We start from the raw sequence: 12,591 nt of genomic DNA, 5'->3' as shown, positions 1-12,591 counted from the left end.
AAAACCCCATAACTCAGAAATGTAAAATGTAAAATTTATAAAATTCTAAAGGGAGCTTACATCAATACATACAAACAATTCACCAAAGTTTCATACAAAATGCTGAAAGAATTTTTTAGTTTTTGTCCGAAAACTGGAAAATCCCCCCTTTTTTTATGAATAAAACCCTGTAACTTGGAAACGTAAAATCTAAAATTTATAAAAATCGAAAGGGAGCTCATGTCAATAGATATAAACAATTCACCACAATTTCTTGCAAGTTGGTGAAAGCATTCTTGACTTATTGTCCGAAAACTGGAAAATCCCCCTTTTTTAATGAATAAAACCCCATAACTCGGAAACATAAAATCTAAATTTTATAAAAAACGAAAGGGAGCTCACGTCAATAGATATAAACAATTCACCAAAGTTTTATGCAAATTGGTTAAAGCATTTTTGAGTTAATGTCCGACATGTTGACGACGGACAGACGGACAGACGGACGGACAGACGGACAACGGTATACCATAATACATCCCGTAAACGGGCGTATAAAAACAAAGGATATGAGTTATCCAGACCATCCATGACACAAAATCAGTACATGCACAGCAGAAAACACACAATAAGCAAAGGAACAGTGCTTTTATTGCTGTTCTTCATTTCATAGTCAGGCCTTCAACACTGAGCAAAAAAAGATCTCCCCTCACTTTAATTTTCAAGACAGCCCCTAGTCCAAATCTGACATCATAAGAGATGTTTCCTTATCAACGGCTAATTCTATGACTTTTTTGTTGGGCTCAAATCGACTTCCAGTTTTTGGGTTCTCTAATCGATGTCCTTTTACTGACTTGTTGCAATGACATCATAACTTTGTTAAATGGTTGGTTAAATCTAAGACTCAAAAATTTGTTGAAAAATTTAAGATTTTAAGTTCAAATAATAATAGTTTTCAACAATTGTCTGTACTTTTTTCCCCTATTATTTGAACCTGTATATTTCCCTCTAGATGTTTTCGGTTATCTTTTTTGTTGGGTTGTTCTCTCATTATCATATATCTACATGTCATTTATTAATTTTATTGAATTTCTTTCACCAAAATATTAATATGCATGTTACATGATGTTGATGGTTGTTTTATTGTCATTTCCGGTGTTTGTCCTTATTTTCAATTTGATAAAGATATAGGAAAGGAATTAGTTTCTTTAAGAAGCTTTACACAAAGACAAAATTATTCAGATAATATAAACAAAGATCAAACTAAAAATAAATGGTTAAATGATATTGGACATCAATGAGAGGTGATTCCGGTCGTTTTTACGTCGTTTTCGTATAATAGGACGTCTAAGTCTAACATATATATTTGTGCCCTCAAGTAATTGTTATTACTGACTGTAAATGAAAACTGATTACACAAGTGTATCCAAGTGATGATAAATCATTGCAATATTGCAGTAGTTCTTTATGTGTATTAATCAGTTCCTGACTTCATTGGTAGAAGAAGACACAATTATATTTAGAGGCATTCATGAAAAGATTTTATCATAAAACAGAGAAAAACAAAAATGTTGATATCAATGTTAGTGTAGTATTTATAATATGTTTTCATCATGGACACTAATTTTCATTCTTGTAGAGTAATTATAAAATAAGAAGATGTGGTATGATTGTCAATGAGACATCTCTCCACAAGAGACCAAATGGCATAAAAGTTAATAATATTAATGCATGTATTTAAAATAATGGTGCAATGTAACCACTGCATGTGTCTTATTCATAAATATGTTGCATAGGGAAAAAAAAAATGGCCACATATTTTTAAATTGATGCCTGCAATATTTATTGCCATGAGGTTGGCATTCTATACAAAATGTTTTACTATCCTAAACAATTTTAATTGCTCTAAGCATTGTAAAGGTTGAATTTTTGTCCTAAGATGTAAGTAAGTAAGTAAGTAAGTAAGTAAAACTTTATTTTGATTCGGCATATTGACAAACATACAAACATAAGCTCTAATGAGCTTTTCACCGAATATAAAAACATATGCAATAACAAATAAAACAAGGCATGCAGCATGCAAATAAATAATAAAAAACAGCACCACATTTAACTCTAGCATATACATGTATCTTGCTAAATGCCAAAACATATATATGAAGCACTAATACAGGAATAATTTTAAAAATTTGCAGTTTAAAATTTTTATAAATAATTTATAAAGTAAAAATTTCAAATCTCTGCTTTATCAATAATTCACAATCCTCATTTTTTCTTTACAGATGCTGAGGACTGTGTTAAAAAGAAAAGACTAAAGGTTGAAGATGACTATTATCTTATGATACACCAATGTCAGAGACCATGTGATATTCCACATGACTGGTTTCAGGTAGTAGCTCTAAACAGCAATTAATACAATTGTTAGGCCAAAAATTACTAAGCTTGGTTAAGTGCAGAAAAAAGTGCATTGTCATTTTAGTTTAATTTGAAAATTTTCATTTTAGATTTTTGTACACCCCCGCTAGACTAACTGTTTAGGAATTAGGGTCCAAAAAGGGGTAAAAAACAAGCATTTTTCTTGTTTCAGGACAATAACTTGTGTATAAGTGTATGGATCTCTATGAAATGGTACTACAAGGTTCCATACCTCAAAAGGAAGGATGGTATTGATTTTGGGGGTTAGGGCCCAAACTGCTTAGAAATGAGGGGCCAAAAAACTAGGATTTTCTGGTTTCCAAACAATAACTTGAGTATAAGTCTATGGATCTCTATGAAATTGTACCACAAGGTGCCATACCATAAAAGGAAGGTTAGGATTGATTTTGGGGGCCAAAAACAATACTTTTTTAATACTTTGTATAATTTTTAAATTACTTATTTCTTGACCCAATTTCAATGTGGTTTAATTCAAAGCCTTGAATTTTTGGGGTTCTTTCATATGCTGAATCTGTATTTAAATGTTGGATTTTGGGCCCTGTTTTTTGAATTGGTCCACATTGAAGTCCAAAGGGTTCAGAATTAAACTTTGTTTAATTTCATAAAAATTTGAATTATTGGGGTTCTTGGATATGCAAAATCTAACGTGTATTTAGATTTTTAATTTTGGGATTCGTTTTCAAATTGGTCCACATTGAGGTCCAAAGGGTCCAAAATTAAACTTGTTTGAATTTATCAAAAATTGAAATCTTGGGGTTCTTTGATATGCTGATTCTAAGTATGTATTTAGATTTTGGATATTGGACCATAATAGGTAAAAGTCCAATTTCAATTTTTTTAAGTTCTTAGACCACACTCATTCTGTGTCAGAAACTATGCTATGTCAAACATTTAATCACAATCCAATTCAGAGCTGTATTGCACAATTAATAGAAATTGTAAGTAGAGTCATAGTTAAAAATAGTAACAACATCAAATCTAATTTTAGAGAAGAAATTATTTATAAACATAGTTTGAGATTTACTGCTCATTAGGCCAACTAAAATTAAATGGTAGATTTTCATCCAGATTTTTGAAAAAAATGGGGCAGGTGGGAGGATTTTATTTTTGAATTTTTATTTCCTCTTAACCCTTTTGTGACGTGTTGTTCATATACAAGGGTATTAATAAGCTAATATCATGTATATATATAAGGAATTCTACATTATTTTCAAATTCTTAAATTAATATTTCTAATTGGCAACCTCTGTTCTACATATAATGGCCGCTTTAGAAACCTATTTTTAATAAAGAGCAAAAAACGTGGAGAAATGTTCTCTTTTAGACTACCTACATCAAATTTATTTTTCTTTTAAGCATTATGGGCATTTTGTAATGCCCATAAAATGAAGCATATGCATTGAGTTGCATTAAGTAATTAATTAGGACAATAAATAATAGAAATTGATGTTTTTGTCAAAGGATGGCAGTATCTGAGATGCATGACATCACTTTCTCCTCACTCTACATACTTTTAAATATCAGAAAGCATCAGGAGCAAGACATATTTCCAAATTAAGGGGGGAGAATAGAAATTTCGTGAATGCCAGCATCTTTTGTCAGAACTGGGCACATATGATAACAAGTCATACTCATCATAAAAAAGGTTTTAAAACTGACATGCAACAACTTTTGTAGTGCCCATAAAATGAAGCTTATGCATTGGTATGCAACAAAAGTATTATGATTACAGAGTGAAATGAAAACTCAAACTGTGTTGAAAATAATAAGTTTGATGCTTTTAAGATTCTTATGCAAGGTGCAAATATAACTACAATGTAAAACATGAACTTAACTAAAAAGAAGAATTTGTTTAATGACTCTATTGAGGGGCTGGGGACAGTGGGTGTTTGCTGTTTGTCAACAAAAAAAACGACAGCCTTGGGGTAAATCTAAGGGCTTGTTATAATGCGTTGTATACGTTAGCCGACTTTTTGTACTCATTGAGTCATAAATCGCACAAGTTTGTGCTTGTGTCGATTTCTTTATTCCAGTCCTGTTTTTTGTACCAATGTGTTCCACAATTCTTGTGCTTTGAATATCATTCACAGTCCAAATTTCCTGACACAAAGTCATTGTATAAATAGAATAATCCACGTTTATCTAATCACTGAAATTTGTGACATTCTGCGATTTGCGTTCTTAGACACTGTCTATAACTCATAACCAAAATTGTGCATGCCCTTCCCGAAGTTCCCGTAATCAATCTCTATTCTCTGAAGAGAATGTTTGCATCATAGAGTAGCAGAATATGTCGACTTAATTATTTTGGTCAAATTTTACGGGAACTTGTGTGATTTTAAGTAATGGCGGACAGATTTACATACAAGTGTAAATACATGTACGTCTATCACTTTATTCCAATCATGTTCTTGTACCAATGTGTTCCACGATTCTTGCGCTTTGGATATCATTCACAGTCCAAATTTCCTGACACAAAGTAATTGAATAAATAAAAAAATCAACGGTTTTCTAATCACTGAAATTTGTGACATACCGCTCTTGTCATTCTTGTAACCCGAATATGTCATGCCCTTCTAGTAATCAATCTATATTCTTAGAAGATAATGTTGTCATCATTGAGCAGCAGAATATGTCAACTTAATCATTTTGGTTATATTACTCAAAAGAAATACGAAAACCGTAATTTGAATGAAACCAAATTATCGGCGGTTACCGATAACGTTACGGAAATGAACAAAATCCAGAAATTGTAAATTTTAAAAAATAAAAAAAAATCGGGGCGGGACGATTTCAGAGGGGCGGGCGGGTATGAAAATCTATCGATTAATTTTATTTGGCCTTATTAGATATTTTGAAAAAAGGTAAATCTTATAGATTTTTTAAAGACTTTGTATTAAAGAGGAATGATATTTTGGAAATTGTATTTTTCATTTTTTGGTACATTTTTTGAAAAACCTCGTGGTAGATTCGTTTGTTATTCTGTATAAATTAATTTTCAGAATGCTATATATATATTTTCAGTTTGTTGATGAAGCGAACCCATTTTAGCTAATATTGTCCATTAATAAATAAATTAATTAAATTCTTGGTGTAGATGGATATGCTGAATCTAACGGTATATTTAGATTTTGGATATTGGACCATAATAGGTAAAAGTCCAATTTCAAAATTTTCAGTTCTTTGACCACACTCATTCTTTGTAAGAAACCTATGCTGTGTCAAATATTTAATCACAATCCAAATTCAGAGCTGTATCAAGCTTGAATGTAGTGTACATACTTGCCCCAATTGTTCAGGATTTGACCTCTGCTGTTGTATCAAGCTGCCCTCTGCAGAGCATTTTATTAGAACTACAAATTCTATTTCCATCGTTTTCACTTTTACTGTTTAAGAGTAATTGAACTTGATTGTGGAAAAATACAAAATTTTGGTTTCGTGTGATGAATGGAGAACCCCTATTTGAAATTGATTGAAATTTAAGTGGAGTGTTTTAGACCACTAACAACAGGTTGATTTTGATTTTCATTGTTTCCACTTATTTTCCAGATAATTATTGGAGAACTCCTTTTTGAAATTAATTAAGATTTTAATGAAATGTTTTGGACCACTAAACACAGGTTAATTTCAATTTTTGTCATTTTCACTTTTACCGTTCAAGAATTATTGTAGTTGTGGAAAACTTCAAAATTTTGTGGTTTCTGGATAATATGATTTCTAATTTGCTGTGGGTGGTGGTATCTGTGACCACTAGATCACCTCTCTAGTTTTAGAAAGGGGTAAAAAGGGGCTTTCAAATAAAACAGACAACATCATGGATAAAAACCCAGAGGAATAGACACGCAACACTTAGTCCACAAAACATTAAAGAAAACTAAAGATTTAGCAACAACATCACCAAAAATGTGTCAACTCAGAGGGTTAAGAAAGGTATACAGTTCCTGTCCCACTAGTTGCGCTCGTCATGTTACTCAAATCAAAATTTTGTGTTAAGTAACTTTAACTGAGCTTTCACAAAAAAAGTTTATACTAATGTACAATTGCACATTACCAATCCTGATTTTATGGGTGCACAACTGCTTTCAGGAATGGCATATACAGGTATAAATGATTTTACAATACATTGTTGTTTGTATTTTCTGTGATATTGGGTTGCTGTCTTGTTAACCTATATCCTTCACAATCTTTGATTCATTTCCTCTATAAACAGGGATTGAATGACAAATGAGACAACAATCTGACTATTGCTGAAGACTGCATGTTGAACTTTAGATGTTTTTTTTTTCTGTGTCATTGGGTTATTGTCTCATTGATGTTTACCACAAATCTCCTTTAATTTATTACATATTTCGAAAGTACAATGTTTAATATTAATCAAATAAATACAGCCTAAAGTATCAGTTTGCATGATAATTTTTTATCAGAAAACCCTAATCAAGTTACCCTGATATGGTATCTCATATTCATAGTTTGAAAAAGTGATGAAAAGATGAAGGAAATTTTTCCTTGATTAAAAAAAAAAAAGTTTGTTCAACCTACTTACATATTGAATTCCGTTATCTTACTGAACAATTTTCATTTGTAATTTTTAAAAATTTCAATTTAAATTCTACTACCAATAAAAATGTAGTAAAAATTATAGGGACTAATCAATATATCCTCCAACAACATGATTTTATTTCCATGTCTATTGATGGTTTATTTTGAAGCTGGAAACTTCTTAATAATGCCCTTTTCAAACAGTTGCTTTCATTTCCACTGGTTATTTGTTCTAGCTTCTCTTTCTCTAGGAAGTTCTGACTGAATTTGTATCTTTACTGCATTTGAATAATTTCTGTACATTTGTTTAGTTTCAGATTTTATATACATACATGTAGTCCTGTACATGTACGATCATGAAAAACCTACACAATTTATTTAATCAATGTATTTATATCAACATTACTGTATTTAACAGGAAGAAAGTTCAGGGGACTCTTTTGACATAGCAGGAGCAACAAACCAACCAGAAGGAGCAACAAACCAACCACCAAAATATAATGACATATATCCTGTTGAAAATATGCCTGTGCCAGGACCAACTTTTCAACAGCAACCCCAAGGTGACCAAGGTCAGCCATATGGACCATACCCAGGACCAGGACCAGGATATCTTTATAATAATCCGCATCAGCCACCACCATATGCAGGACACTCATCACAACCTGATTTACAAATACCACCGTCTCATCAAGATTTGAAAAGACCACAACCTGAGCATGAGATGAATAGACCACCACCTGGTGAAAAAATGCCAAAAATAGAATATCCATATGGACCTGGTCCTGGCTTCTACAATCCACAAGTTCCAGGAGAATACAATCAACATGTACCTGGAGCCTACATGCCTCCTGTGTCTTGGCCAAATCCATATTATGGACCTCATGAACAAAATACAAATGAGAAGAGAGGTCCTGATGATGTTCCAGGTCCTTCAGTTCATCCTTATCCTTATTATCAGTACTATCAAGGTTATCCTGGATATCCAGTCTTTCCAAATTATCCTCATCAACATGATGATGGACATCAATATCAAACAAAAGGTGGACAGCATCCACAACCTCACATGGGACCATCAAATATGCCAATGGGACCAAATGATCCTTATCAACATCATGGTCACGTGGGAATACCACAACCAGGACTAGGAGGACAAGTTCCACATTATCCTCCAGGTGGGCCACCAGTAGACCAGGACCATACTAATGTTAAAAGCCCAATTCATAAACCTTATGTTAATACACAAGAAGATAATTCAGAAAAGAATGATGAGTATAACTCTGATCAGTCATTTCAATCAGTAGGATCTAACAAAGATGAGGGGAGAGACTTTGAATCAATGGAATCTGGAAGAGCAACTGAATGTTCTCAGGAGACTTCATCTACCAATATAGAGGAGAAAAAAGGTATTAGAAACTTCGATGTAATTAAAAGCCATGTTCACAAACAATGAAGTGCATTTCACTATAAAAAAATAATTTCTGTTTACTTAAAGGATAGTTTTCATTTTGTCTCCATAGCAAACTGTGAGCATATGTTTTACTTGAAAAGCAATTATCAAATTAAAGGATTTCTATTGAGGACTGAATTTTGTATTTTTGATAAAAAAATGAGTAAAAGATTGCTTGCTGTTATCCACATCAGCCTCACTAAAATTGACCTTTTTCTGTAAAAAATTTTGGAATCAGATCATAATTAGGGCAAAAGGTGCTCATTTTCTTGTGACATCAAACAAAAAATAAAACATTTTGTACAATGTTTTGAATACTGAAAAGTTGTCGTTTACAATTGAGTAACCTAAGACTAATTATGATAATTATTTAGCTTTAGTTTAATGTCTAAAGAACTGTACATAGAAAATAATGAAATTTTAAATTTTGCATTTTTTCTTTGACTAGCTATTTACTCTTTACATTTGACAATAATCTAGTAAAATTTATTAAATATTCTGGTTGAATGTTTGTTATTGCTACTAAAATAAAAATATCAACAATAAAATCAGACTTAAAACTTTTAGTAGGTGAGCAGTGTTACCAAACTGTTATTAGAGAGTATAATTCAATGTATATTATCTGCTGTCTGTATGACAATGAAGTATGATTTGAAAACAATCACTAGTGCAGTTGTAAAGCAAAATATTGTCCCCCAAGACAATATTTTATGACTTTGTATCATGAAATCTTGTCCCCATCATTGAAATAATGTCCACATACAGACAATATTTCATAGATGGATAGTATGAAATTTTGTCTTGTTAAAGGGAGGTTATCCAAGGTTATATATTGTGTATATTGAGACAATATTTCATAGATGGATTATCATGAAATTTTGTCCCATGAAAGGGAGGTTATAAACATTTAATAATTTGGATAATGATATCATTAAGTTGTTTTTATTGATTGATAATAACAAACAAACCTGCATAATTAATTTATGCATCAATTTAAGGTTATACACACACTTTTTATACCCCTGCTTTAAAAAAGTGGGGTGTACTTTTTAACCTCTGTCTGTCCGTCAGTCCATCCATTCGTCATTCCGTCCGTCCCATGAATATTTTTCTCAGGAACTACAATACAAGGATTTCTGAAATTTGGTTTCAGGGTTTATATAAGTCAGCTATACCGTGTGATGCTTTTTCAGATTCATCACTTAACAACTTCCTGTTTACCGAAATATTTGTGCGGGGGTATTATCAGTGAGCAGTAGCTCGCAGTTTCACTTGTTTGTCCTGGACAGAATTTCATAGTGAAATATTGTTCAGAAGGAGGGTGACAAAATTTCATGGACAAGGACACTATTTCATAATGAAAATTGTCCTGGACAGTATTTCATGATGAAATAGTGTCCCCTGACAATATTTTATATGAAATTTTGTCCGATGGACAATATTTCATGGGTGACATTCTTTTATGTTACATAATACAAAAAGGGTAAGGAAGTCACTTACTTTTTCTTGTTCCTTTAGATAATACTATAGTTGACATAAATATTAGGGGACATTATTTGCATTTTTGTCTTTTCAAATTTCTTAAATCTTACAGTAAAATTATCCTTACAGATACTTTTGAGGAGAGTCAACAGAGCATCAAGATGATAAAAGTCTCTAACATACCTCCTGGTTCCTCAGAAGATTCCATCAGATTTTTCTTTGAAAACAAGAGAAAGTCTGGAGGTGGTGACATTGAGGATCTTGATTATGATGAAGACAGTCATTCTGCTATTATTACGTTTGAGGAAGAGGATGGTTAGTAACTCTGTGATAAAAACGACACCTCATAAAAAATAATTAATTATATTTAAGGTAATGTAAATTAAGGATGAAGACTGCTTAAATTCAAAATAACATTTTCATGAATGAAATCTTTTTAAAAGAAAATGTACAGTATTTATCAAAAAGATTGACAAACATTGATCTTGTTTTTGAGATCCAACCATTTAAAAGAATAGAATTTAAGGTGGGAAAAGGACGTCTCTGGATTTTTCATATGCAATGTATAATCAGAAATGATTGTTATATTGAGAGTGAAATGTATTTGAAATAACAATAAGATGAGCCTGATTTTTAACATGCTAGTTCATTATGTAAATGTCAGCATATGGTCTTCCTACCAGGACACAATATTCAGACTTAAAGCAAACCAATCTTTGCTCTTACTCTTAAATGTTATATGCTTAGGGGAGAAGCATAAAATACCTATTTTCTAGTCTTTGGTTTGACCTGGCCCAGGATCAAACCAAAATCTCCTGCACTTGTGGACAGGACTCCACAAGACCAAAGAGGCAGTTTCAAAAAATAACATTGTTTCAAATACATGTATTTTTATTAATCCTTCATACTGTTGTATATGTAATGTAACCATTTTTAATATTGATAGTTGCTGAACGTGTTATCAGCCGAATGCCATTACTGTTTGAGAAGAAAAGGATTGATGTTGAGATATTTTTACCACGTCAACCCACACCAGATGTAGAGGAAGATGGACAAGCCTCAGGGAATGAAGACAAAGGCGAAATGCCTACTGAGTTTGTTATAGAAGTAAGGGGAATGAAACCAACCACATCTGAAGATACCATAAGATACTATTTTGAAAGCCGCAAAGTTGCAAATGCGGAAGTTGTAAAGATGGAATTTATTGAAGAGAAAGAAATGTATATGATCTGGTTTGAGGAGGAAAGTGGTATGTATATGTAAATACTGTAAACTCTTTATTATACCCCGGCTTTAAAAAAGTGGGGGTATACTGTTTTACCTCTGTCTGTCCGTCCATCCGTCAGTCCGTCCCTCCGTCCCATGAATATTTTTCGTTGCATCTTTCTCAGGAACTACATCATAAGGATTTCTGAAATTTCGTTTCAGGATTTATATAAGTCAGCTATACTGTGTGATGCTTTTTCAGATTCATCACTCAACAACTTCCTGTTTACCGAACACTTACATATTTTTAGATTATTAAAATTATAAAAATTTGGGTGGGGGTATCATCAGTGAGCAGTAGCTCGCAGTTTCACTTGTATAAGTCAGCTATACCGTGTGATGCGTTTTCAGATTGAAAAAGTTGCTTCATTTCCATTTAGTACTTAAAATTTCTCTCCAGCTTCACTGTTTTACCTGTCTGTCCGTCGATCCGTCCCATGAATATTTTTCTTCGCATCTTTCTCAGGAACTACATCATAAGGATTTCTGAAATTTGGTTTCAGGCTTTATATAAGTCAGCTATACTGTTTGATGCGTTTTCAGATTCATCACTCAACAACTTCCTGTTTACCGAACACTTGTATCGCTTTACACATGATAGCCAAGTTGAAAATTCCGTCAAATTTTTCTCAGGAACTACAATACAAGGATTTCTGAAATTTAGTTTCAGGCTTTATATAAGTCAGCTATACTGTGTGATGCGTTTTCAGATTCATCACTCAATAACTTTCTGTTTACCGAACACTTACATATTTTTACACTATTAAAATTATCCATATTTGGGTGGGGGTATCATCAGTGAGCAGTAGCTCGCAGTTTCACTTGTTTCGTCTCAATCTAAAGAGGGAGATTTACTATTTTCCCTGATTTTTTTCTCTATTCATACAGGCCAATCTTGGCAACTTTGTTTTCTATTTTCACAGACTGATGGTAAAACTATGCATTGCAAATCATTTCAAATTTGATAATCAATCATTTAACCCAAAGTGCAGAACCTTACTTATTACTGTTAAAAATTTCACAACTTTTTGACTTAGGGTGATTTATATAGGGCAATACATATTGTATAGCTACTTGTCTATTGTTGAAGGCTTATGTTTACCTTTAAAAAAAAAAGCAGAAGAAACCAAAAGGACAATAAAAACTCATAAGTGGAAGAGAAACGGAAAAATTAATGACAATAAAAGAAAAAGGGCAAAAAGATCAACAGTCTGCAAAAAAGTACAAAGATATTCTAAAGACTAAGCAACACAAACCCAAACAAAAAAACAGGGATTATCTATATAATGTTTAGTATTATGTGTCATTGCAGTGATTTTCCTGCCTTTATTTTAGGTCCGAATATGGGCCCCGTTCCCAATCAGAAAATACCTAAATTTTTCCCAATTGAACCCGTAAAATTCCCAATTCAATCAAGTTGTAGTGGAAAGGTAATTGATAGT

The 12,591-nt window shown here is 32.3% G+C and overlaps 1 protein-coding gene across 1 annotated transcript in view; it reads left to right on the top strand.

Annotated features, from left to right (window-relative positions):
• The window catches only part of LOC127735519 (protein mono-ADP-ribosyltransferase PARP14-like), a 54,390-nt gene that overhangs the window by 2,161 nt on the left and 39,638 nt on the right, over positions 1-12,591 (top strand). Inside the window, exons 2-5 of the mRNA XM_052245701.1 lie at positions 2,259-2,365; positions 7,370-8,357; positions 10,013-10,198; positions 10,830-11,132. Of these exons, the coding sequence (XP_052101661.1) occupies positions 2,259-2,365; positions 7,370-8,357; positions 10,013-10,198; positions 10,830-11,132 (1,584 nt within the window). The remainder of the gene's footprint in view (positions 1-2,258; positions 2,366-7,369; positions 8,358-10,012; positions 10,199-10,829; positions 11,133-12,591) is intronic.

Source organism: Mytilus californianus, unplaced genomic scaffold (assembly GCF_021869535.1).
Source record: "Mytilus californianus isolate M0D057914Y unplaced genomic scaffold, xbMytCali1.0.p SCAF_3, whole genome shotgun sequence".
Taxonomy (NCBI): domain Eukaryota; kingdom Metazoa; phylum Mollusca; class Bivalvia; order Mytilida; family Mytilidae; genus Mytilus; species Mytilus californianus.
Note: the sequence above shows the minus strand (reverse complement) of the source record. Positions and strands in the feature narration are given on the sequence as shown.